The following is a 27,801-nucleotide window of genomic DNA, read 5'->3' as shown; positions in this document are numbered from 1 at the left end:
CTAGTAGGCAAGACGTTCATTCACACCAGCACGACCAACAAGAGACAAAGCTATTTTGCTCTTTAGTATTTCACATGAACGGTAAATCACTCAAGACTTTTATGTAGAGCTTAGAGGCAAACGGCAACATCTGGTGGTCAAAGATAAATTGAAAAAATGGGTTCACTCTCTCGGCCAAAAATAAGTGGAGTTTTCACTACAATTACAAATAACCCAATGGAAAATTCAAGGCTGTTGAAAAGCTGTTTTTCACAATATTGGTTCATACATTTTAACAGTAATATGAACCCCAGAGAAGAGAACTATTTTTTTCAGAGAAGATTATTTCCAGCATTTCTCATTGTGTCTAAAATATATGGTGATGGTACTAACAGCTTCCATACTGCCTCCTTTTTTTAATTTAAAAATGCTAAGAATCCGCTTTGACAAACCCTTTAGCAACCTGCTTTCACAATATAGCAAGATTCCTTTATTTTTGGGTGAATTTTGTGAAGTATTCGTAATCTGGGATCAAACAAGTTAAATGTCTTGAGACGCTGTTCTGTGTGTGATCTTGTGACCCTTTGACCCGCTGACCCCTGCAACTGAGAGCAACCCCCAAGGTTACAGTACATGCTATTTGATGTGTCTTGTAGGTTGTTGACATAGTGTAGCACTTGGGGGTTTGTCATGACTTTCGCTTCCTTCTGTCAAAAAACATGGAAAACAGCTTGCCTATAAATTTGAATACTAGGCAAATTTGCAATCAAGGACAAAATGTTGATATTGTCCTTCTTTAACTTTGATAAGATTCTTGAGCAGTATTTTCATTTTGGATTTTTCCCCTTCTCCTTTGTGATGCTCTGATTATTCTTATTAGAGACATTTTGATGTTATTTGCTCTGCATGGACTTTGTAAGGGCATGTATTTCAGTTTGTAAGTGGTACTGCCAACAGTAGGTTTCCTATGGGGACATTATTGGACGTAGCCTGACACTTAGTGGCCAAGACATGCAAGTGTATATCATATCTATTGATGCCACTTTCCCCTCTTTAAAGATGTATGGATGTCTCTCTGCCTTTCTTTGACTGTTTGAGTGTTTACTGCTGATCTTCTACTAATAGGTCACACACATGTAATTACTGTCTTAATTACCACAACTAATTTAAATGTGTTAGTTCTCTAGAGATGTGTATCAATGACTGCATTGAGTTATAACAGTGATTTATTTACAGTGTTTCCCTCTGTCGTGCTGCGAATCACTCATGAACTCTGTAGACAGTTTCCTGGATCCGTTTCCGGTCATAATTGATTTCTGTCTAATTGAGTCTTTCTCTTTTTCTCCCTCCATCTGCCTCCCCTCTTTTCACCGCTTTTCCCCGCCGTCTGTTTGGTTTGTTCCACCCTTCCGTTCCATTTCGCTCCCTTTCATCAATTCAATCCTTTTACAGAAACTCAAACGCCTGATTCCTGACGAGGTAGGTTTGTTACTGCTTTCAACCGTCCCCCTGCGTGCTGTGCTTGACCCGTCCACCTGTCATTGTGATCTTTGATAAACCAACTCACCATTTATGCATTTAATGTCATGTCACGTCACCGTCTGCCACACAAACCTAATTCACCGTAACACAAATGTTGTTCTGTGTTTTTTGTCCTGTGCCGCACTCACGTTGGATGTGCATGCTTTGGAGATGCACACTGACGGCATGAAATGTTTGGCACATACACTGGTGATACCCTCATGGGCCTGCCACAGGAGGATGCCAGAATCATACATATTGACAGATTATTATTCATAACTCATTATGGAGGATCAATATGTGCCAAGATTACATGTATCCAAAAAGTTTCTGCTCTTAAGTGTTTTTCATTTTGGCAATAAATGATAAAAACGAATTTTGGCAATTTACCACACAAAGTCATTAAAACCAGAGGGAAGGAAATCCCCCATTGTTTGTTAAAATGGAGTCTTATGTTCTGCGTCTGCCAGTGTTGACTGCATGTTGACTTTATGTGTTAATGTTTGTTGGCAAAAAACGTTGACGTATCTAATCCCTAATCACTGTCTCACATTGTTGAAACGTTTCTACTGTTGTAGAAAATCTAATACCCCTAAATTAAGGGAGAAATAGACTTTATGTATTTTATAATTGTTCAATTATTTAACTTTGGTGTTAAAGGAGTAGGCCTGTTTTCAAACTGTGAGCTGATTAGGGATTGTTACCTTGTTTTGTAGCCTAAGGCTTCATTCACACCAGATCAGGCGACGAAAACATCTTCCAATTCATTTTAAATGTGGGTCATGCATTATGGCTGCGGCGGCCGCAGGGGATGCCGAAAAAACGCAGCAGCCTGCGGTGGAAAAGTAGAAAAAGAATCAACTTTTTGAGAGATGCAACCCAAAGTCACGCTGCGGTGGCCAATCGCGTAACTGGTGATCCAGAGCTGTACAACCGAGCCATTAGGGAACAAAAGACGTTTATCGTTGCAGTTAATGGGCCATTAAAGTGACTCTCCCACACAGGCGCACAACCCTCTCTCTGGTGTGAATACAGCCTTACAGTCATGATTGCACTTGTCAGGTTTTTCCTCTCTGACCTCCTTCCTCTAACCCGTGTCATGTTGTCTGCTAATCCAGTTGGAGCGTTTCACCAGCATGAGGATGAAAAAGGACAAGGAGAAGCCCAGCCATGCGCCGGGTCAGCGACACTCTTCAGCTGCCAGCTATGAGATCAGCGCTCAGAGCGCTATGCTGCATGATCACTCTGATGAATACGTCCTGGAACTCTTTGAACAGATGCTGGTGAGAAAGACAGTAAAAGTGTCTTGAGTGTGTGTGTGTGTGTGTGTGTGTGTGTGTGTGTGTGTGTGTGTGTGTGTGTGTGTGTGTGTGTGTGTGTGTGTGTGTGTGTGTGTGTGTGTGTGTGTGTGTGTGTGTGTGTGTGTGTGTGTGTGTGTGTGTGTGTGTGTGTGTGTGTGTGTGTGTGTGTGTGTGTGTGTGTGTGTGTGTGTGTGTGTGTGTGTGTGTGTGTGTGTGTGTGTGTGTGTGTGTGTGTGTGTGTGTGTGTGTGTGTGTGTGTGTGTGTGTGTGTGTGTGAAAGATTCAGCTTTTGGGAGAATCATCTATTCATCATTTCCCCTGAACAGCCATGGAAACTTGTACTGGATATATTCTACTCACAAATACTTAATCACTCTTTGATTAAAAACCCTTCATGTAGAATTAACAATACCTTTAAAAGAAAAAACCTTAATTGTGAAAGAGTTAAAGGCACTATTGATAACATTGATAACATTCAGCTGCTAGATGTCTCATTCTCCCTTCCCTGTTCCATTGTATTCACTTCACAACAAGTGGTTGCCAGGCACTTACCGTCAAAAACCCAGTTTTTTTTCCACACTAACTGACGACTTGATCGCTGACGCCACGTGATAGCAATGTTGTTATGCTATTGGCTCACAAACCTTGTTAGAAGTGGGAACCAAACATCAGATTTTTTCCACAGAGATAAACAAAACATTCATGTTGGACCCACCAAAATATTTTAAATGATTAATTCACAATCATAGTATTTTTTTTTTTAGGAAAATGATTTGTCTACAAAAATGTTATCAATAAGACCTTTAATTCTTTCTCTGTGTTTGCTCCAAATAGGTATGCTTTGACAAAAATGTGAAGGACTAGCTTACAGCACAAAGGACAAATCTCCTGAGACTGCAATGTTTGAAATTCTAAATTGAAAGTGTTTCTGAGTAATGCAGTATTATGTAATAATTATGCCCAGTATCTTAACACATCAAAACCACCCATGTTCGCACTTTTAAACTGAGCATCTGTTAGTTAGTTTCTCACTGGGGGCTTTATATTCCCTGCTTCTAATTCAGGAGAGACTAGTTGAAATGCGTTAATGTCTTCATGTTTATAAATACAATACGAGTTCTATTTTATTATGTATTTTCTGTTTATTAATTGCTTGAGTCTGCAGATTTTTCATCATGCTCCTTTTCTTAAAATACTTTATTTATCCCTCCATCCTACTTCTTTTTCTCCTTACCTCCTTCCTTCTCCTGTCTTTTCTTCAGGTGGATATGAACCTGAATGGAGAGAAGCAACAGCCTCTAAGGGAAAAAGACATTATGATCAAACGAGAGATGGTCTCCCAGTACCTCCACACGTCCAAAGCTGTCAGTACCAAAATAAGTGTTGCTAATACAGTATGCTGCATGCAAGTTTTTTTTTTTTTTTTTTCAGCTCTGGCTAAAATCAGTACAAGTTACAAAGCATTTTGGTCCTTTAATTGCTATATTGTTTTTGTCATATTCACTTTTAATTGAAAATTTGAATGAAGCCAGACTAAAGTGTTTTCAAGGCCAAATTAAAAAAGTGATCAGATCAAACAGTGACACTATTATCTTGGACTGATTGTTCAGACAGATGTGCACTCAAAGGCCTTTTCCTTGACTATCTGTGTTAAGCAGCTACCCTTCTAGTAGTAAGGTGAATAAAAGCAGCAGGTGTGATATAATCAAATATGGTGAAAGCGAGTAGCTCAAAGGACCTTCATAACAGAGCACAGATGGTTGCTAGCACAGTTCATTTAACTGTGAAATAAGCCGATAAAGAGAAAATCCTACACACAGTGCCCTTTAATTCTGCAAATGAAAATTTCAAATAAGGCTTGACTGTTGCCCTCGGCGCCCTGCCGTTGTGCTTTCTTGTGGAAATGACACCAATTACAACCCGTAAGAAGACAAATATAAATGCAAAAGACAAAGTGTTTTTTCTGTGTTTGTTGATCAGGGTCAAAACCAGAAGGAGAGCTCCAAATCAGCCATGATGTACATCCAGGAGTTAAAGTCAGACTACCGAGACACACAGCTGCTGAGCTGTCTGGAATCGCTGCGAGTCTCACTCAATAACAACCCTGTCAGGTAATACAAGCATATACAGACACATACAGCACCTATGAAAATACAACATTGAACCAGATAAATGCAAGAAATGAACTGTGTCAACCTCCTGGTGTGGAGAGCAGGCCTCAATCCAATTGAGACTTGACTGATCTTTCATGATCACCATGTAACCTTACCTTTTAAAACACTTCTGCATAAACAGTACTCACACGGACGAATAGCGCACCTGCGCAAGCATGTGCTTGTTTATGCCGATGTGTTTTAAATAGTAAGGTTTTAGCGAAGATGCATATGTACGTTTTATAATGTTGTGTAAGGTTTTCTTCATAAGTTCAAGGTAACGCGGGTAATTGATATACAAATGATCATTTATCGGGTGAAGTATTCCTTTTAAGGCCAAAAAATGTAACAAGTGCATATCTCTTATTCAGTAAGTTGAGGCATACCAAGAAAAATCTTTAAACTGAAATGGGAAAATTAAATTATAAACAAAATATATTCCAAGAGAGTGGCAATGGGGAAAAGCGTGCTATAAAATGTGAAAATGTCAAAAGCACAGTGTGCTAATCATGTGGTCTTGTCACTTCCAGTTGGGTGCAGAACTTTGGAGATGAGGGGCTGAAACTGCTGCTGGATTTGCTTAAAAGACTACAGGAGGACAAAGAAGAGTATTCGTAAGACACTTAAACCACACAATTGGTCAATTCTTCTCTTTAGCAATGAGTCTGTAATGTCTTTCTGTATCTGTCTTCTCTCTCAGATCATCTAGAATGATGGGAGTGAAATGTCAACACGAGATCATTCGCTGTCTAAAAGCCTTTATGAACAACAAGGTAAGAAAATATATAAATAAATTAAAAGTTTCATTAAACAACATAATCCTTTCTTTTGTATGATTGTACGTAGTTGTTGCTTGTATTTATAAGTAATAGAACTAGTAATAAAATCATTTTTATTCCGTTTTGTGTCCTTGTTGTAGTGTAGTAATTCGTCCTCTAGAGGGCATCATTTGACCAACTTTGGTCAGTTCATTACAATGAATGCAGTCACTGATAATCTTTGAGAGTGCTTTGAGTTTTCAGTGTGGTGATGGATCGAACCCTAGATAATTAGTATAAATCTCTTTAAAATCTATCACATTTAATAATTACACACCAGTAATTGAGTATCAATGACGTGCTGCCTGCTAAAGACAAATTGATTGTGGATCTTATGATCTAAACACTAAAGCCTGGTCTTTGCTTTGCTGCAGAAAATACACCTTAAAGGACGTTACCTCATTCTGCTTTCTCTCCCTTTTAGTACGGTCTAAAATCCATGCTGGAGTCAGTTGAGGGAATTCCTCTGCTGGTCAAAGCCATCGACCCCCGGATGCCTTCTATGATGGTGGATGCTGTCAAGCTGCTTTCTGCCATCTCCATATTGGAACATCCTGAGAACCTGTAAGCATTAGGGAAATGCTGACACCATGTCCGGTTTCAATAAAAACTGTCGAATAAAGCAACAGAATGTACTTTTTAATCCTGCATACATTTTTTCATAGTAAAATTATGTAGTATTTATGTATTGTTATTTGATTTAACAACATGTAGCAACATTTCATATGATGTGTGTAACTGTCTGTTTTTTTTGCAGTCATGAGCGTGTTTTGGAGGCCATCACAGAAGAGGCAGAAAGACGGGATATTGAGAGGTTCCAGCCTCTCATTGCTGGCATGAAAAATCACAGTGTTGCTCTTAAGGTGCATATGCACACACACACTTTAACAATTGAAAATCCCCACGTGTGTTTTTGTTGACAAATGACACCAACACTGTTGCATTAGATAGACCGCACTACTCGATGTAATCTGCAGTGTGAAAGTATTCCCCAGCTGACATATATTGTGTTTTGTATTATAGTTATCTAGTTAGTCTAAATTGTGAAGCTGACTTTCCAGTGTGTTTTTTTTTCAGGGTGGCTGCATGCAGCTAATCAACGCCTTGATAAGCCGAGGAGAAGAGTTGGACTTCAGGATCCATATTCGCTCTGAGCTGCTAAGATTGGGACTCAGAGACCTGCTGACGGTACAGAAAACATTCTCTTTTGATGTTCGCTCAAAGTGACTCTCTAACAACACACACATTTGCAAATCCTTACTTTTCATGTCTCTCTCTCTCTTGATGCTTCTGTGTTGCTGACTGGCTGACACACATTCATATGCTGTGAACATTTTCTCTCAACTGTCCAAACTCAATGTTTGTCACACTCTTCCTGTCATTCTCCCCCCTCTCCTTTTCATCCCTCCGCCTACATCCCATCGCTCTCCCTGCAGGAGGTGCGGATGATAGAGAACGAAGAGCTGAAGGTGCAACTCACAGTGTTTGATGAGCAGGCTGAAGATGACTCCGAGGACCTCAAAGTACGTCTTGAAGACATCCGCATCGAGATGGAATATCCTTCCACTGGGCAAAATTGTCCCTTTGTAGAAATTGTCAGGGTCTACTTTTTGACCTTGAAAATCCATATAGCTGGTGACAACATAACTTTGCATGCTCGTGATTTTGCGTTTTCTTTGCTAGTTTGATGAGCGGAAAGGAATAACTGTCATGTTTCTTTTATAATGAAGGAATATGATAGGACATAGAATTATATGCATTTATTCATTGTATATACAGTCTATGATTCATTCCCTTCATTATAACAATGAGTCGACAAGGAACAATCTACACAATCAGATTGCTCCTTTCTTCCCAGTTATCAGCCTCACAACTTACTTTCTTCCAAGACTGATGCAAAATTAATATTTTCATACTTGATAAGCATAATCTTTCAGGCTCTAGGGACATTGCAACCCTGTGTGGACTTTTTTTACATTCAAAATCCGTCTTTGCCAATTAGCTCCTCACAGACATTTGCTACTCATTTGCAGTGCAGTAAAGAACAGCAAAACATCTGACCACTGGTGGACTTTGACATGTTGCGACTCTGAATTATCTGTGTTTGTTATACAGATAAGAGTCAGCCCAATTACGTACACAACAAGAAAACTACTTTAAGTGTTCATTTCTGTTGTTGTATGTGGACTTGATTAGAGCTGCAACGATTAATCGATTAGTTGTCAACTATTAAAATAATCAGAGTAATTTTTTAAGAAAAGAAGTAAAAATCCTTTGATTCCAGCTTCTTAAATGTGAATATTTTCTGGTTTCTTATGACAGTAAACAGAATATATTTGAGTTGTGGACAAAACAAGACATTTGTGGACGTCATATTGGGGTTTGGGAAACACTGATCGACATTTTTCACAATTTTCTAACATTTTACAGACCAAACAACTAATCGATTAATCGAGAAAATAATCAACAGATTAATCGACAATGAAAATAATCGTTAGTTGCAACCCTAGACTTGATGGTTCATTGTACTACACATTGATATCATTGTGAACACATGCATATCTGACCACTTTGTGGTGGGACAACTAGACCTGAAATGAGTCCCTTAATAGCTTTAGTCTGTACAAATATGGTCCGTCTATAGAAAACCTGAATGTCTGTAATGATTTTGTCCTGATTTGACAAAGATACATATTCACATATTTATCTTTATCACACAACACATACTGTTTTAGGCTCTTTGACTTTGGTGTGACATCCAGGATGGACAGGATTTTGATAAAAAGCAAGTCACTCTTATTGTAACAGAAACAGCTCAAAAAAAGGAATTTCACCAACTGCTGTAATTGTCTTTGCTGCTTTTGAAATGCAGTTATAATTTTCAACACCAGGTGTCTCCCAGGGGCAACGAATACAGTGTAAACACAGTCTGCCTTCATCACTGCAACACTGAATGAACACAGAGGTCAAATTGATTTTGAAAACATAAACATACGTGTGAGATCGAGCTGATTGTGGTAGTTGGACAAGACATGTTGAAATTACATCACACTGTCCCTATACAACAAAGATAATCAGATACACTACAAATCTGGACTCTGTTTGACTTGTATTTCACTGTAATTCTGAAGGGCAGTGTTCAGCTGTGTTGCTCCTATCCTTGTATATGTCATATATGCAGCAAAAGTTGGTGTGAGACTATTCAGAGTTGTCGCTTATTGTTGAAGATGTTTTGTGTGTAGTTTTTAATATTTGTGTTAAACTCTTTGTGTTAAATAAGCCTTAACTGCTTTTGCTTCACTGATGTGAGGGAAGTGTTTGAGATCCTAGTCAACACTGTGAAGGACTCCAAGGGCGAAACCCACTTCCTGTCCGTGATGCAGCACCTGCTGCTGATCCGTAATGACTACTTGGCCAGGTAGCACATCAGCATATACACACTCATACATGTTGATACTCTCCCACACATTCACATATTAGTGCTGATATATTATTTTGTGATAAGAAACTGGAAAGTGTATCATCTGGGATTTACTGATCACTGGTGTTATATCATTGTAATACATGAATTGTCATTTATTGATAAGCGGTAATAAGGCTAATTGTTAAAATGTTCTGAATGATTGAAGAGAAAAGCTGCATGTGGCACAGGGCAAATATGCAGAGGTGTACTCTAGAATTCAAATTAAGAGGCATAATTCAGAGTCCTTATTGCAGCATCATACAGCTATATCATATATATATATATATATATATATATATATATATATACAGGAAAGTACTTATGTTATTGTCACTGGGAATTTATTTTGCAGTACCAGGGCTCCAGACTAACTTTTTCCACTAGGAGCAGTGGTGTTCCCTACTAAACATTTTTGAAGCGCCACTTAATCGACATGCAACGCTGCACATTCTTATTGTTTTCTATTTTAACTGTATTACTGTTAAATGCTTTGGTAATAATAGACAATTTACAGAAATAATGTGCTGTTTTATTTTAAAGGAAAAGTCACAAAGTGAAGTAGTGTGCTTTAAGAGAAAGTCATGTGAAATAGTGCTTTTTGAAACAAAGACACATAGGAGTGTGTGTGGAGTTCTCATGTTCTTCCCATGTGATCGTGGGTTTTCTCCGGGTTCTCCGGTTTCCTCCCACAGTCCAAAGACATGCAAGTTAAGTGCAGTTAATTGCCCGTAGGTGTGAACGTGAGTGTGAATGGTTGTCTGTCTCTATGTGTCAGCCCTGTGATAGTCTGGCGACCTGTTCAGGATTTACCCCGCCTTTGCCCAAAGTCAGCTGGGATCGTCTCCTGCCCCGTGACCCTGAATAGGATAAGCAATTACAGATAATGGATGGATGGATGGAGTCTAATGGGCTACTCCTATAAAAGTACTATAATTTGAACTGATCAAACTGTAATGATGTGTTTGAATTCAAAATTGAAATTAATTAATATTCAGGCATGTTGCTCCCTGTGCGCTCTCGCTGCACATCACAGCCTATCTATCTTTTCCTCTCTGCCTCTTGACTGAGTGCTGAGCAGATTGAGTCAACCAAACTGATCAAATCATGAGCACAAAACCAGCTACGCAAGCTCACCATTCCGGATAAAAGGATGTCTGTAATCTTATCAATTTATGACGTTCTTTCGCCAGAAAAGAGTGCGTTCCATAGACTGTAAAAGTACGTTCCTCTCTCTCACACACACTCGCTCTCTCCCTGACTCTCTCTCTTGGGTGTGCGCTGTCCGGAGGCAATATCTACCCAAACTGATGTCAATAATTGTTTTGGGATTGCTTGTGACAGCCCTAGTGTCCACCTTCAGTTGCACTCACAAAATAAATCTGTGCACCGTCGATAAATCGGAATTGTTACTTTTTAAGTACGCAATGAATGCCGTTAGCGTCATCGTAAACCCGTCCCCTGATATTGGTGTGGACGGGACATACACACTCGCTCCCTCCTGGTGTTTCACATGATAGATGATGATTTGAAAAAAATAAATGGGGGGGGGGCATATTTGCAAGTCATACTGGTGCTCCTAGTTATAAAATTCAGGAGAACTGTCTCCAAAAACGGCACAAAATGTGCCTAAATGGTCGCAGTCTGGAGCCCCGAGACCCAATGCAGTCTTATAGAAACAAAGACAAAATAACAAGACCAAAGGAAAACTCAAGAAGAAGTAGTTTCTTGCTTTTCTTCAGTTCCCTCTCTTCATCCTCCTCTCCCTCCTCTCAGCCCTGTCCTCCACTTGCTGTTTGTTTTCTGGAGCCCCGTTCAAAGGCTGAGAAATTAATACATGCAAAGAAGTCCAATTCCATTTTAATAGAAATGAACGCCATCACCTCTTATCACCAGAAATATGCTAATGTCCCTCCCTGTGTCTTCCAAAGCCCTCGGGGGTTTAGCTAGGGAAACAGAGGAGAGAGGAGGAGTGAATAATTGAATGACAAGACGGGGGTAGAATAATGTTAAGGACAAGTCAAGAGTTGTACGGCATAGTGCGTGCACATTTACACACGCATGTCCACTTTCACGCTCGGCAACACAAAAGGAAGGAATTCTTTGCTTTATTTAAAGCTGAAGTAGGCGAGATTGGGGCAAATATGGTTAAAAAATATGATAAAACAGTCGCTATATCGTGACAGTAGTACATGAAACAGATTACCTGAAAAAAATCATGTCCCGTGTCTTCCGGTGTCCTCCGGTGCTCCTAACAGCATCTGCAAGATTTCACAGACCGGAGGAAAACAATCAGTAAGAGCTGATCTGAGGTCTGCTGTCCATCTGCTATCTATAAGAGCCAGCTGCCAATCAGTCGCAAACTCCGACCAAACAGTCAAACTAGGCAGCGCTGATCAAATATGAATCAACATTCTGTTACGTTAATGCCTATTTCTCACCTCAAATGTTTTCAGAGTCATCTTGTAGTGTACGGTTTAGCTGTAAAATGAGAAAGTTTGTGACGCCGCCGCCATTGTGAAATCTGGTGAAGGAACATCAAGATCTGGTCTGATGACCGGAGCACAGCCAATAGGAACGCTCTCTCAATTAAATGACCTGTGATTGGTCAAAGTCTCCCGTCACCGGCTAGATTTTTTAAAGCCTGAAAACAGAGCCATGAGGAGGTGCAGAAGTCTAGTTATCTCTCAGAACACATGAATTACAATATGCTGAAAGGTTATTATGGAATTTTTTTCCCAATGATGCCAAAAATATACCGCCTACTTCCACTTTAATATTACAGAAAACACACAACATATGCACATTATGGGGGAAACATTGTGAGGATGGAAAAGGTGGCTTGTCCCAAACAAATGGTTCCAGCTGTAGTCTTTTTTTTACCTCCCCTCTCTTCCATCCCTCCCTCTTTCTCCATCCAGATGATTCAGTGGAACACAATAGAAGTGGTCTGTAATGGACTCCACAGAGAGACAGGAAGTGAGGGTGGGTGGGAGAGCTGGATAGTGGCAGAAAATACAGCTTGATAATTACAGAGATGAGGAGAGAAGGGAGGTGGAGGGCGAGACAATAATGAAGAAGAAATTGAGAGTTGAGGTAAATTGCTAGGTAGATGTGGAGAGAATGAGGGAGGGACGTACAGGGAATAGACGGGTTGGCAGCATTTGTGTGGGAATGAATGAAAGAGTACCTGCTAATTCGCTCTTTTTACATTCTCTTTACATTACACACTGTGTTTCAATCTCAAGTGGAGATAGAGGCCATAGAATTTACAACAAATGCACTCATGTGAATGGGCATACCTCTACTCATGCACATACTGTGCATAGACGTAGACTTTACAGGGCTTAATAGATGTAGTTTAAAAATGCAATGACACATGTATATTCATTTTATGTTTTAGTGAAATGTATATAGCCTTAGGCCTACCAACAACCTTTTTTCCTAATATACCTAATGTCTAAATTTAATGTGTTCAGTTTCGTGAAGAATTTCACTTTGTCTCACTTTTCCAGAAGGACACTAGATGTCTCTCTCGCTCCACGGATAAATCTAAGCTTTAGAAAAAAAAAGAAAACCTTGAAGTATATTGAAGGAGTGGAATAAGTGTTAGACAAAGGCAGAGTGACTAAGAGAGACAGGGGAGGGAGGGACACCGAATAAATAAAGTATTGAGTTTGTGACTCTGGCTGCATCTAATGGGGTCAGGGAATAAGACACCTCCAAAATTGAGTGTCTGTGTGAAGCTGGCTTGATCAGACACGGGGCGCTGGACATACACCAACACACCCTCGCGAGCACAGTTGCACACAATCAATCTTGGTGACAAGAAACTCAAACTGTCATGCTCACACAGACAGCCAATCTCAGCTGCAGACAAAGACAAAGCGACAAAGCATGTGTGTTCACACATTTGTCTGAACAAACGAACCTACTTGCTCTTTGTCAGTCTCATTCTCTGCTCACATAATGTGCCAGGTTTGTTATTAATGCAGACTACATTTGCTATTATTGTCATTGTGGGGACGACGTGCAAAGTATGTTGTAGAGAGTGACACATTCTCTTTTTTCTACAGCACCACATATTAACTCTCCTTCTCCATCGTTACCCTCCTTCCATCTTTCTCATCTTATCTTCCCCCTGTCTCTCTCCACTTCTTTCGCTCCGTCTCCTAATCCATCTCTCTGTAAATCTGTCACTGCCTCCTTCCTGCAGGCCTCAGTACTACAAGTTGATCGACGAGTGTATCGCTCAGATCGTGCTTCACAGGAATGGAGCGGACCCTGACTTCAAGTGCCGTAATCTCAGCCTCAACATTGAAGGCTTGATAGGTGAGTTTTTAGACCAGAACACACATGATCAAGTTTTTCCTTAGTGTACATGAGGCCTTCTTGCCCATCGACCCTTCAAATTTAGAGCTATATTCATGCATTTTCACAAGCATTAAAGACCAAATCAACATCAAATTCACATAGACCACAGAAAAATCAAACATTGTGGCACAGTGCTGTGCAGGTTGAAACTTTCAACCATATTTCACTTCTGGCCTACCCCACTCTAATCACTGACACAATTGCTGTGTCACTGTTAATGCCATTATACCTGCCCTTTGTAATTTCACCTCAATTTGGACATAATGCAATAATGTATAATCCAATTTGTAACCATGGTTGACAAATGCGCAGTGGCCCAGGAACACCACAGGGTGGAGCCAGAGAGGGAGTGTGTATTAGTGTGGGCTGTGTTGTGCTACAGGTTTTATAGTCATACTGTAGGTCGGTGGTATAAAATGAACTTTATCTAGAGGATAAAGGCTTTATCTCAAACTTAGCAATCCCAGAATCAGATTTCACAATATAGTAGGTGACATTTCTTTGTCCTCCTCCAATGTTTGATCCCTGACACACAATGATAGATGGGTTAGATGGTAACCCTCAGGCGCTGGTGTTGAATGTATTAATATAATAACATGGGTCTGCAAGCATCCCCTATGTTTAAAGGATAGCTTCACAATTTTTCAAGTCAGGTGCCCATATAAACATTGAAACTGGTTTTGCTTGCTGTGATCGTTCCTCTTTTCCATACCGGCCATTAAAAGATCCTTTCCTAAAGCGCTTCCAGTGGGAGTGATGAGGAACTAAATCTACAGTCCTCGTTCTGTGCAATAATAATAATAATAATAATAGGGTCAATAGGTTAATCGATTCAAATATTTAATCACGATTAATTGCATGATTGTCCATAGTTAATCATGATTATTCACAAATTAATCACACATTTTTATATCTGTTTAAAATGTACCCTAAAGGAAGATTTGTCCAGTATTTAATACTTTAATACCAACATGGGAGTGGGCAAATATGCTAGTTTATGCAAATGTAAAACAAACAGCTGTCAGTGTGCTGACTTGACTGGCTTGCTCCAAACTGCATGTGATTATCATAAAGTGGGCATGTCTGTAAAGGGCAGACTCATGGGTACCCATAGAACACATTTTCATTCACATATCTTGAGGTCAGATGTCAAGGGACCCCAGTTTTTCCTCGCCAAAATTTAGCGTAAGTTTCGAGCGTTATTTATTTAGCCTCCTTAGCGACAAGCTCGTATGACATGGTTGCTACCAATGGATTCCTTAGGTTTTCTAGTTTCATATGATGCCAGTAGTCTTCACTCTAGCTTTAAAACTGAGCCCGCAACAATCTAAAAATCTAAAGTTGCTTTAATGCATCTAAGAAATTAATAGCATTAAAAGTAATTTGCGTTAACATGTTATTATCGCCTAAACTTTGACAGCCCTACATAATAATAATGTTTATTCTCCACAAATATGGAACTTTTCCTTCGGCTTCACGGACAAGGTCCCAGTGTGAATTGTGTTTACGAATTTAGTAAAGTTATTGCAATTGGTATGAAAGACTTGTTGTAAAAGTTCTTGGTAGCTGCGGCGGATCTATAGTGTCTTCCCCAGGGCAGTTTTATAAATTCTTTAAAACGGGGATGAACAAGACCAGCATATCCCAAATATATCCCAAAGTTTATCTGAAGCTAACATGAGCCTTCAGCAGTTTGAGTTAATCAAATCAAGTTGAGTACCTTCCAAAGTTACTGTCTGTTCAGTACAAAGTCCTCTATTTGTGTTAATGTGCCTCCACTGCAGCTCAGCAAGAAAACAGTGTTGGGGGAAACAGAAAAAGGGAATTCTAAAAAGACTTTGGAGGATACTCAATTCATTTGATTAACTCAGACTGCTGAAGTCTCATATTGGCATCAGATAAACTTTGGAATACATTTGTGAGCAGATCGAGGACTGTAGAGTTTTCCCATTGGAAGCGCATTAGGAAAGGATCTTTTACTGGCCGGTATGAAAAAGAGGAACGATAACAGCGAGCTAAAACTGTTTTGACTTGCATATGGGAACCTGAGTATAGTTTTAAGACAGACTTGAAAGGTTCGTCTAAGTGCCCTGAGCGAGACACAGAATTCTTACCAGCTAGAGGGGTAACACAGACATTTCTAGGTGGATCAAAGAAGTATCATGATGGCCACTGATCCTTGTCATTTCCTGTCACTCTATTATAGGAATTGCTGAATTTATGGAGCAAAGTGGTGCATACTGGTATACGTGCATGTGGACTTGAGTGACAGCACTAAATGTTGACTAGGAAACACCTGCTAACTAAACCAGAGCATAATGGAGGTGTAGGCCATGTCTCAAGAGTTCAATACTCCTTTATGGCAGGTCTCCGTTGCTCACCGCAGGAGGCTCTAATTGCACTGCTTCTAAATGCGTCCTGACACACACACAGGCTGGCTGGCCTCCTTTAAGGCTGCCAGAGTTATTATCGGTGGAAAGCAGCCCAATTCTGCCCTGCATGCATTATTTAGTGTTTTTCTTTGAACTCTGAAATTCAGCACAGTTTCTTCCTCTACATTCTGGCTCCCTTAGTGCTCTCCATTCGAAGTGTGTCCCATTTAGCCTAGCCACCATGACAGAAGTAACACCACCCCCCCTCCCCCTCCTCCATTACACAACCAATAACCATGTAAACTCATACACAAATGCACACTCGGAGATTGTATGTGGGTTGGCATATTATTCTGAAGTTCTTTCATATGGGAAAATCTTCCCTTTCACAAATAGATTTCTCATTTTGCTCTGCCTTGCTCACTAGCTTATCTAGATATAAGGAATCGTATATAGTTCCAACTCCTTTTTTCTACCAGCCATATATTCGATGCAACTGAAGGCTCAAACTTTATCTCTTCACAATATGTAGAATTCGCTTTCTACAAGTTTATACAAGTTCTTCATTTTCTATTTTAGCTTTACGCAGCTCTTCTATCTCTGCCATCTCTGCGTTTGATCCCTCTCCTGGGCATCATGATTAGCCGTCTTTGATCCAGTGACTTTGTGGCATTCATCTTCATGCTAATTAGTTCTTTTACTGCACATGCTCGGTAAGCCCTTGGGCACTGAACCACCTGTAGGCCCTGCAATTATTCTGTAAAAGTACCCTGTTGGTCAGCCTGTGTCCTTCTCACCTTGTCTTATAATGGATTTCTTCCAGACTGTTATGTGGTCTTTCTTTTTCGAATACAAGAATTTGATATAAATTGCTGTGAGATGTATTTTGCATAAGGGGAAATTAGTGTGCTTCCACCTCTCTCACAGTCAGACAAAGGTGTAGGTATTGGAGGCTTAAAAGGTAATGATGTGGAGAAGCAGCGTGCAACAGATGGCATCCTGTTGTAATGAGATGCCTCCACAATCTTCTCACGGATCTTGACTTTGAGCAGTGCGATAAGGGAAAAATAGGGAGACAGATAGGATGCTTGCTCTGTGTGTACGCATCTGTTTGTGAATGTATGTGGGCGCACAGCGTGTGCCAGACTGAAGGGTGCGATGTCTTCACGGCCAGACGTGTGCGCAGGTGCGTTGTCTGAAACCCTTATCTTATACACCACCTATTCTTTTTTTTTTTCCTCTTTTCTCTTTTCCTTTCTTCTGCCCTCTGTTTGTCCACAGACAACATGGTGGATCAGACCAAGGTGGAAACCAGCGAGGCCAAGGCAACTGAGCTGGAGAAGAAGGTGACAAATTCACTCACATAACAATGCCACATATACACAGACGTATTTACATGTCATCCCAGAAGCTATTACAATAATTTAGACACAAAAGAAAGTCATACATTCCCCCTCACGCACACATACACATTGGGATCGTAATTAAATTCTGCGCGACCTGTGTTTGTCTGACACGGGATGACAAATGAGAGAAAGGGAGGAACAAAGGGTGACTACGAGAATGAGCATACACATGTCTGACAGACAAATGCTCTTACAGGCTATACGCAGCACACACACACATCCACACAAGGGGCTAAATGCCTTGATTGCGGTGTGCTGCTGCCCTGATGTTTCTGTCCCTTTGACAGGATAATTGCAAAGAGGGAGCTGAAACTAGCCTTCATTCAGGCACGCATAAAGACACACATGGGATCATATCCACTGAACACGCGCACATCCACACATGAACACACTTGGATTCATTTTTCGTTGACCACACACACACACACACACACACACACACACACACACACACACACACACATACATACCATAGTGCTAGTCGTCTATGATGGGGTAATTGCAGGCAGTCTCTCTGGCAGGAATTAGGGATGAGGCTGTCAGGATGCTGACAGCGAGAGTAACGGATCTGCTGTCGGCAAATTAAACAGCCGTGTGTGTTCATGTATTTTAAATACTCTTATCCTGTTTGTCAAGTGTCCTAGAAGGAAAATCCTTGAAAATTTATGAAAGTGAGAAAATTAAAATTGGGGGTAAAATGTTTCTCTCTTTTTTTTTTTTAATGGATGTGAAGGCTTTAAAAATAAAATGGAAGTGAGAAGTGAGCTCATACAAGTGCACTGAAGCATCCTAACTCAATAATTGACTCTAATTTGCAGTGTAAATTATACAATGAAACTGAAAGCACTAGACTGCAGGAAATGGATTCTACAGGTCTTTGAGATACGGAAACTGCTGCAGCTTCAGGAGGGAGGCTAAAAGCTTGTGCATGCAAACACACTCTGCTCCCATATTTCACTGGAGTACCCTGTTGTTTTGGTAGCTGCAGGGTTGATATTTATGCGGTGTATTTAAATTGTTTTACTGTTCTTAAAACATCCTTTAAATGAAACTGTTTATAAAATGATATAGCCATTGAGCATTTCCCACTCAACCTTAATCCTGTAGTTGTGCCCCCTCTGAATTGCAACAACACCGTATCCATTCTTTGTTCATTTTACACAGCATTATACAATAATAACGCAAATTTGTTTTAACGCAACTTGCAATTTTTAAGCTGTAGCGGGCTCAGTTTTAAAGCTACAGTGAATATGCTGGCATCATACTAGTTTGTCGTGAAGGAGATTAAATAACGCTCCAAATTTACGCTAAATTTTAGCGAGGAAAAAGTTGCATGGTCATTTTCAAAGGGGTCCCTTGACCTCTGACCTCAAGATATGTGAATGAAAATGGGTTCTATGGGTACCCAAGAGTCTCCTCTTTACAGAAATGCCCACTTGGATGTGGCTGTCACTGATTGCATAACTGCATAAGAAAAAGTTCCATACGATTAGCTGAATATTCAGTACACAAACATATTAGGAACACCATTTTCACAAAAAGGGACAGTATCTGTGCAGTCCTGGTGCCAGTGGGATCTTCTGTTAGTGCCTGTCTGAGAAAACATTGTTTACTGCCCTCTTGACCTCTACAAAAAAATGTGTTAGTCAATAAAAAGTCTACCTAGCACTTTTAGGATACTGTAACTGAGTCTGTCCCTCTCTATGACCCTTAGCTGGATGCAGAGTTGACAGCACGCCACGAGTTGCAGGTGGAGCTGAAGAAACTGGAGGGCGACTATGAGCAGAAGCTGCAGGACTTGAGCCAAGAGAAGGAACAGCTGGCCATTTCTAAGCTGGACCGAGAAAAGGAGAACCAGGGACTACAACAACAGCTCAGCACTATGCAACAGCAGGTACACCTAAGCACATGCACCCACCCACCTGTCTATGTGGGGCTCAATGCCTTTTTAATTCAAATAACTCAAAGTCTAAATAGAAGCTGAGCTGTTTGCATTTTAGTGTGATTTTTTTACTGTGGAGTAAAATGTGATTCAATAAGCTAAAACTTCTCTCAGTAAGGTTTTGATGTGGGAATTAACCTTAAAGGGATAGTTTGGGTGTTTTGAAGTAGAGTTGTATGAGGTATTTATCCATAGTCAATGTATTACCTAGTGTAGATGACGGTCGATATGCCCTGAATTTGGAGAAACAGACAGGAGTTCAGGAAGCAAAACAACCGAACTATCCCTTTAGGATTAATTCACACATCTAAAACTTATTGAGAGAAGCTTTAGCTGATTGAAACACCCAAACTATCCCTTTAAAGTAAGCTCCTGAATTCAGTGAAATAAAATCGAGTTGAACCCAGTATGACACTTCCAGAAATCTGTTTAGCAAGTTCACAAGCTCAAACAGACTTCATACAGTACGGCCATCATTGCTTAATGTCAATATATAAGAACCAGAACATTAAGACAGAATCAATAAAGATTTAGTCAGACAATTGAATCAGTCTTGTTTTAATGTCCCGGAAAACACATACACACAAAACAGAAACTTCTGCTAAAGCTGCAAGAAGTCAAATATTTTGAGGCTTAGATAAATACAATATTGCAGAAGTCTAAGCACCAAAAAGTTGTCCAACATCTATGCACACCCACACAAACACAGAAGCCCCCTGGCCTTAAATGGCCAACTGCTTGGAAAAAGTAAAAAAAAAAAAAAAAAGTAAAAGGATATCGTGAGAAGCCAAATCCTTCAGAGATTAAGAAACTCAATAAAAACGTGGAAAGTGGGAGAATGGGAGTATAAAGAGTGACTAAAGGGAGAAGAAAGATGAAGAAAGTGAAAGGATGGAGATGGAACAAACAGAATTTTTTAAGGCCAAGATACACACGCATGGTGTTTTGTGTGTGTGTGCGTGCGTGTGTGTACACTCATACAGTAGGGAGGCAAAGATGAGGATTGTTTAGCTGTCAGTGTCCTGCTGCCACACCAGCTGGACTCTGCCTCACAGTGACACCCAAACTCACAAACACACCAAGTGACCCAGAACAGTCTGCCTCTGTGCATGTGTGCTCATGACCACATGAAGATGTTCCTCTATGTGTGTGTGTCTGTCAGTAAGAGAACTACACAGACTCCAAAATGAGCTTCATCCAAAGCGGCGGATGCCAGCAGAGTCATCGTCTCACCACGCGAAAGCCCAAACACGCATATGCACACACAGTTGTCCAACGCATGAACGGCATCACCAGCCAGGCATCAGACAAGCTTCTCATACTAAGATGGCTCACTTTTTCTGTGTTTGAGGCGCTGCCCATCGAAGATTTCTTCACATGTAGAGATCTCTCGCTCTCCCTCCGTGTGATGCGGTGCCCAACTCTTCATCTGCTGCCTCACTAAGAAAGCCTGCCTCGGAGGCCCTTTATGTCTGTTACTGTCTTCTTTTCAAAGTCCGAGGAAACGACACAAACAATTTGTTACGCCGCATACAGACACTCACACCGTTTACACACCTAAGAACACATACAGTACAAAAAAATTCTCATACTTGTACGCTTTAAATCACATAAAGTATATCCCCATTCAAAGCCCAGTCCTCTCTCATAGGCCAGTATTAGCTGGCTGACTTTAATGACTTGGACAGTTTTTCTCAAGAATTGGCACCTCGCTGATGTAAATACTGAGATTAGTCTTTCAGTGTTGACATAAAAAAAATGATTTCACCCTCACTTCTAATTTAGAAGTTAGTCCTCCTCTTTAAAACTTTTTTCTTTTGAATTCCTCTGTGGACTTAATTCCCCCCTGTTATGTTGCGCCTCGTCCTCCATTCTCTCCCCATCTCTCCCAAAACTCAATCCTGCCCAGGCTTTAATCCCTTTCTATATCGCTCTTTCCCCTCTTTTGTTCTGCTTTTTTTCCTCTCAAATCTAATCACTCTGTTGGCATGGCTATTCATTGGAAATGGTGGTGATTGCCAAAGTTATACAACATTAATGTCAATTCAAGAAATAAACGATAAACAATCAACTTATGCCAATATGATAAATTACTGTATATGGTGTGAATATTTACATTAGTATGTCCAGTAGTATTTTAATTAGGGCTGTCAATCAATTAAAATATTTAATTGCTTTTAATGGCATGATTGTCCATAGTTAATTGTGATTAATTGCAAATTAATCACACATTTTTATCGGTTCAAAATATACCTTAAAGGGAGATTTGTCAAGTATTTAATACACTTATCAACATGGAAGTGGACAAATATGCTTGCTTTATGCAAATGTATGTATATATTTATTATTGGAAATAAATTCACAACACAAAACAATGACAAATATTGTCCAGAAACCCTCTCAGGTACTGCATTTAGCATAAAAATATGCTCAAATCATAACATGACAAACTCGAGCCCAACGGGCAACAACAGCTGTCAGTGTGTCAGTGTGCTGATTTGACTATGACTTGCCCCAAACTGCATGTGATTATCATAAAGTGGGCATGTCTGTAAAGGGGAGACTCGTGGGTACCCATAGAACCCATTTTCATTCACATATCTAGAGGTCAGAGGTCAAGGGACCCCTTGGCCATGCCAGTTTTTTCTTGCCAAAATTTGGTGCAAGTTTGGAATGTTATTTAGCCTCCTTTGCGCCACGGTAGTGGACATGGTTGCTACCAATGTATTCCTTAGGTAATCTTCACTCTAGCTTTAAAACTCAACCCACTACGACCTAAAAATTGCAAGTTGCGTTAATGTGTTAATGAAATTAGTGGCGTTAAAAATAATTTGTGTTTGCACGTTATTATCAGGTTGACAGCCCTAATTTTCAATTCAATCAATATTTATGATAACATACTGTATCCTTTCTTCCCTGCAGAATGAAAAGCTCTCTAAAGATCTGAAAGAGGCCAAGACCAAAGTTGTCACGGTTACTGTTCCTGTGCCAACACCCGGTGTGCCCCCTCCACCACCTGCCCCTCCTCTCCCTGGCCAAAATGCAGGTATGCCCCCTCCACCTCCGCCCCCACCCATACCAGGCCATGCATGCATGTTTGGTCCCCCACCTACTTTACCGGGTCAGGCCGGTATTCCTCCCCCACCTCCTTTACCAGGCATGGCCGGAATTCCACCACCGCCACCCCTCCCTGGCATGTCAGGAATTCCACCACCCCCGCCCCTCCCTGGCATGATGGGACCACCACCCCCTCCACCTTTACCTGGGATGGGACCTCCACCACCACCACCACTGCCTGGGTTTCCTGGTATGCCTCCTCCACCACCGGCCCCAGGCATGCCTCCACCTCCACCATTTGGCATGGGGGGCTGGGGTGCCCCCGCAGCACCCACACTGCCTTTTGGGCTCCAGCCTAAGAAGGAGTACAAGCCCGAGGTCCAGCTGAAGAGAGCCAACTGGAGCAAGGTCAGTCCTACGATAGATGGTTCAATACATTATCAATTTTCAAAGAGTGAAAATAAAATTGTCAGTTATTTAGTTACCTGGTGATGTAAAAATATTGTGGAAAAAAGAAATGTGCAATTTTCTTGCTTATTCAAATTTATGTTCTACGTTTTTTCATTTATCTTATGTTTTAACTCGGGGGTTATCAAACTTTTTGGGGCCAGGGACCCCTTACAGGGGAGACAAATTTCCAAGGACCCCCTCTTAATCATAACACCGATTTAGTGTATGCTTACTTTTATTTGTACTCTTAGATGCCATTGGAACCATTCGTTTTTCTATTTCACCCTAAATACTTCAGACCTGTTTCATAGTGAGAAACAGAAATGCATTTCAATTGAATCATGTTAAGATAAGATGAGATAATCCTTTATTAGTCCCACAATGGGGAAATTTGCAATGTTATTGAATGTTAATACCACTGTGATATTATTCACATTGCATTTGGACTGAACTTGACAGCATTTATAACCTACATTTCAAGTAATGGATCTTAGTAGCAAGACTGGCATAGTCCTAATAAATCCAGATATTTGAATTTACCAGTCTAAAGCTGACTTTCATTAAGGGCTTCAACTTAAAAATAATGAACTCATTGCTGTGTGTCACAATCATATCAGAGTTTCCACAAAGCGAACGTGGGAGTGACTAATGGACATAATATGCTTGTTTTATTGGTGCAAATGGTCCCCATCTGTAGATATGCACTTTTTAATAATACGGCACAATTTTAAAATTTAGAGCAAATTATTTTGCGGCCCCCCTGACAGAGTGCCACAGATCTCTAGGGGTCCCTGGATCCCACTTTAAGAATCACTGATTTAACACTTTATATAACACCATGTAGATACTTGGCTTGAATACTTAGTTTGAATGCTTGATAGGCCATATATTCAGTCATTTTTGGTGGGTACTTCCTGCAACAGCATCTTGAGAAACTTCTCAACTTATTTTTTTTTTATTTTATTTTTTTCAATTAGAAGAAGTTGCATCTGCTTGTTATTGTGACAATCTGTCTTGATGCCAAAAATTACGCCAGTGTTGATGAGGCGGTTGTCAGCTAATATAACATATTGCATTTCAGCTCCTCATTATCACATGAGCATAATGCCCATGTAAAAACAGGGAGGGATTTTATTGTAAATCATTCTAATGTAATTTAAAGTTTGTATGTAGTTTACTGTGTTAAGTTTTACAATAGTATTGGAAATAGCTCAGGGTGTTCTTTAGTGTGTGCAACAGTGTGAAAGAAATGTGAGATGGAGCTTTTAATGGTGAGATTCTGACCTAAAGTGACTTGAATGCATACGTGTATCTCATGACTATGTGCTTCATGTTCTTCTCCACCCTCTCATCTGTGATGGTTAAAACATCAAAACGGCCCTCTGTCTTTCTTTAGCCTAAAGCTACTGTTTAATGGCTTCAGCAGACTTCATCAGCATTTAGCTTCTCTCTCTCTCTCCCTCTCTCTCCCTCTCTCTCTCGGGCTGGTGAGAGTGTTTGACGAGGATGTCACAGAAATTGCTTTTTAATAAGCCTTCTTCTTTTAACTGCGCCACTGAAAGATAATTAAATTGCTGCTAGAAAGGACAGTATTCTTTTGTAATTTAAATTAACTTTTTTTTCTCCCTGGCTCGGTCTCATCCTCCTTTTTGCGTGCTCTCTTGCTTTTCTTTCTTGCTCCTTCAGCTCATCCCCATATCACATTTCCTTTCCCTACTCTCTGTCTTTTCTGTCCTACGCTGCCATCCCTGAGGCTTTGTCCATAATGAAAGGACTGATATCTGTAAATTTACTACCACTGCTTTCCCTCTCCCTCTTTCTGTTTCACTTTCTCTCTTTCTCTTTTCCTTTAATGAGAACACTCGGAAAGTGAAGGAAAACCATACAAAGTTAATTGTGACTTGTGACCAGAATAGAGAGCGGGAGAGCAACACCAAGACAAAGGGAGGGATACAGAAGAGAGTAAGGGTGAAGAAAGCATTTCTGTGTGTGACGCTCCAGATGCTTTGTGGTAGAGACAGTGTGCGAAGATTAGAGAAAATAACTACCTGTTTCCTCCTCTTTCTTTCCTCTTTGTGCCTTCCTTCCTTCCTTCCTTCACCCTTCTCTACTCCCTCTACTATCATACCCCTGCCTCTTCCTTTTACAGCCCGGCTGTTTCTTTTGTTCTGCCGACTACTTTATCCGCTCATCTCATTGTTTGCCAGGTGCACAGATGACCATTTTGGGAAAATTGAGTCAATTTGATGATACGGTTATCTAACAGATACAATACATCTCTCTCTCCTTTATTTTTATCTCTCCCTCTCTCCCTCTTTCTCTCTCTGCACATGCTGGCGTTTCTCTCTCTTAGATCTCACCTGAGGACCTCTCTGAGAATAGTTTCTGGACCAAGGCAAAAGAGGACCAATTTGAAAACAATGAGCTCTTCGCCAAACTCACCTTGGCCTTCTCCTCACAGACAAAGAGTGAGTGTGTAGCTTGTGTGTTTTTACTACTTGCTGTTATCATGTTGTGTTTCACAGTAATGAGCAATGTCTTTCTCGCCTCTCCCACATCCCTCCCCTCTCTCCCCGGTTCCATGTCTATTTCAATCCTCCTCCTCTGCCTCCATCAGCCACTAAAGGTAAGAATATCACACACACACTTCCATTTAGTTCTTTTTTCACACATCCTCTCCAGCCTTCCTCACCCTTCTCCTCCTCTGCTTGGAGGACACGCTGCACATTTACATTATTCAGCAACACCGTGTCAAAACAGCATCTCACACAAGTTCATGAATAAACCACCCACAGATGTGTTTGTGTATGTGTTCATCTCCTCAACGTGCCCGTGACTTGTTGTGCGGAGACAGAGCGCCGGCCGGGTGAGATGAATTGGGACTTGGGGGACAGGGGGAGAGATGGACAAAGAGAGGAGGGTGGAGGGAGGGATAAGGAGAAGGTCACTGATGTCCTTTGACTAGCCACCTGCTGTCCTGGCACAAAGCGCTGACACACGGGCGTACGCTCGCACACGCACACCTGTCCACTCCTATCACCTTGTCCCAGTGTCACTGAGCCTTCTGCTCTAACTCCTCCATATTCATATCATATCCAGGACACCAGGAAATCACAGACAGACAGTGTGTGTGGGTGTGTATATAATTCTATCTGACCTTCAGATTCAGACACACACACACTGACTCTTGCTCATGTCATATACATAAACAGAAGTGCGCATGCACACATGGCTGATGCTAGCTGTTGATGTCAGTTAAATGTCAGTGCTGGCAGCTGTCCCATCTGCATTCACCTGTATGGCGAGTCCTAACGTCCGCCTGTCACTCCTTGATTTGACCCCTCCACCCCCTTGGCCCGTGCACCCACTCCTCCACTTTTTATTGGCTGAGACAGCCGCCTGTTCCGGTTGATGTCTAATAACCTTTTCTGAGAGCTGACTATAAAGACACCGTGGCCTTTTCATAGCCCCACACCTGTCTGTATGTCTGCCTGTGTGGATGTACTGTATGTGTGTGAGAGAGAGAGAGAGAGAGACCAGGTCCATAATAGGTTTATTACTCTGTATGTGTGTGTTTCTTGAATCTGTTGAAGTTTGGTAGTTAGGAATAACACATTCTTCAAAACAGAATTGGGATTTTATTGAGCTGTTGTGTAAGCATCTTATGTTTTTGCGGGTGCGCATGTGTGGTTTAATCCACACTGTGTTGTGTATACAGGACATGTCTGTGTGTCTGTGCATGCATACATGTCCAATAAGCAACCAGCTCTGCTTGTGCAGATTGACCCTTCACCCCTTGTCCTTCCTTCTCTTGCTTAAACACACCGCTCAAGGCGTGATGCATTCCTCCTGACCTCCCTCTCCTTCTCCTAATCCCTCACCTCTGGAAGCCCGGCTTCACTCTTCCTCATCTTCCTGTTCCTCCTCCTCCTCTTGCGCCTCCCATTCCTCGTTACCCAGCAAACATAAAGGCAACACATCGAGCCACCGCTGACCCTTCCTGACCTTTCTTCTTCCTCTCCATCAGCTGCCCAGCAGCACTGCTTGGGTAGCACACACGCACACACCCACACAGAAAAAAGCCGTGCGGGGGGGGGGCAGTGTGCTCAGGGTCAGGGGTGTTGACCTCTGAGGCTCGTTGGAAGAGCAAAGAGCTGATGGTTGGAGACACGCCCTCTGGCTGCACATGGCTCTCATGGACACGATTTCACACTTTGACGCAAACACAAGTGTACATATATTTTATATTTTGCTGTTTATCTATGTAGTTATTTCCATTTTCAGTGTGTACAGTATATCTCTAGCTATGTATCTCAACCTGTTTTCTCTCAGACCAGTTTTTTTTCATGCTCCTATTTCCCTTCAGCTGTTTAGCATGTCCGAATTTAACTAAACAAATCCTGGACAAACTGCAGAGATGATAATTAAAACCTTTATTGTTATTAGTTTAAGTGATATTACTTTTGTTATGTTAAGATGGATTTTCCCTTAACAAGAGCAGATCGTGTGAAATCCTACTTCAGTAGGCATCCCCATAAGGCACTGAAGCTGTTATCAGACACCGAGCATCAATTTTTGATTTGTATATGTATGTGTAAAGAATCTATTAGCTTCTACAGCAAATCTATTATAGAGCATTTCCTAAAAGTTTCCTAAATTCTGTGGTGTTTGGTTGATTTCTTTGTTGTGTTTTTTTTAAATATAGTAATGCATCCGATCTATTAACTTCACATACACTCACAGACTTCCTTCTGCCTGATACAATTGTATTCCTGCATTGAGTAAATTTTTTCAACAGTGGTTCTGAGGTCAGGCAAGAGTACAACATGCCCAGACTACTATTTGAGAAAAGCTTCACCTTGCTTGATTTATTCCAGCCGAGCCTTCTTTACCTCAAGACTTTCACCTTTCTCCTCTCAAACTACTTAACTTGCCTTGCGAACAACCATTGCAGCCAATCGACCACCG

The 27,801-nt window shown here is 40.9% G+C and overlaps 1 protein-coding gene across 3 annotated transcripts in view; it reads left to right on the top strand.

Moving 5' to 3' along the window:
• The window catches only part of LOC119494089 (protein diaphanous homolog 1-like), a 111,616-nt gene that overhangs the window by 26,278 nt on the left and 57,537 nt on the right, over positions 1 to 27,801 (top strand). For 2 of the 3 annotated variants that reach the window (XM_037779701.1, XM_037779703.1), the window contains exons 2-18: positions 1,432 to 1,458; positions 2,619 to 2,783; positions 4,064 to 4,165; positions 4,782 to 4,912; positions 5,485 to 5,568; positions 5,655 to 5,727; positions 6,197 to 6,336; positions 6,530 to 6,635; positions 6,850 to 6,960; positions 7,209 to 7,327; positions 9,074 to 9,190; positions 13,449 to 13,564; positions 17,260 to 17,324; positions 19,099 to 19,278; positions 22,249 to 22,791; positions 25,187 to 25,301; positions 25,451 to 25,459. In XM_037779701.1, coding sequence (XP_037635629.1) covers positions 1,432 to 1,458; positions 2,619 to 2,783; positions 4,064 to 4,165; positions 4,782 to 4,912; positions 5,485 to 5,568; positions 5,655 to 5,727; positions 6,197 to 6,336; positions 6,530 to 6,635; positions 6,850 to 6,960; positions 7,209 to 7,327; positions 9,074 to 9,190; positions 13,449 to 13,564; positions 17,260 to 17,324; positions 19,099 to 19,278; positions 22,249 to 22,791; positions 25,187 to 25,301; positions 25,451 to 25,459 — 2,203 coding nt within the window. The remainder of the gene's footprint in view (positions 1 to 1,431; positions 1,459 to 2,618; positions 2,784 to 4,063; positions 4,166 to 4,781; positions 4,913 to 5,484; positions 5,569 to 5,654; positions 5,728 to 6,196; positions 6,337 to 6,529; positions 6,636 to 6,849; positions 6,961 to 7,208; positions 7,328 to 9,073; positions 9,191 to 13,448; positions 13,565 to 17,259; positions 17,325 to 19,098; positions 19,279 to 22,248; positions 22,792 to 25,186; positions 25,302 to 25,450; positions 25,460 to 27,801) is intronic. The other variant, XM_037779702.1, reaches the window with a different exon arrangement.

This window comes from Sebastes umbrosus, chromosome 9 (genome assembly GCF_015220745.1).
Source record: "Sebastes umbrosus isolate fSebUmb1 chromosome 9, fSebUmb1.pri, whole genome shotgun sequence".
In the NCBI taxonomy this organism is placed as follows: domain Eukaryota; kingdom Metazoa; phylum Chordata; class Actinopteri; order Perciformes; family Sebastidae; genus Sebastes; species Sebastes umbrosus.
Note: the sequence above shows the minus strand (reverse complement) of the source record. Positions and strands in the feature narration are given on the sequence as shown.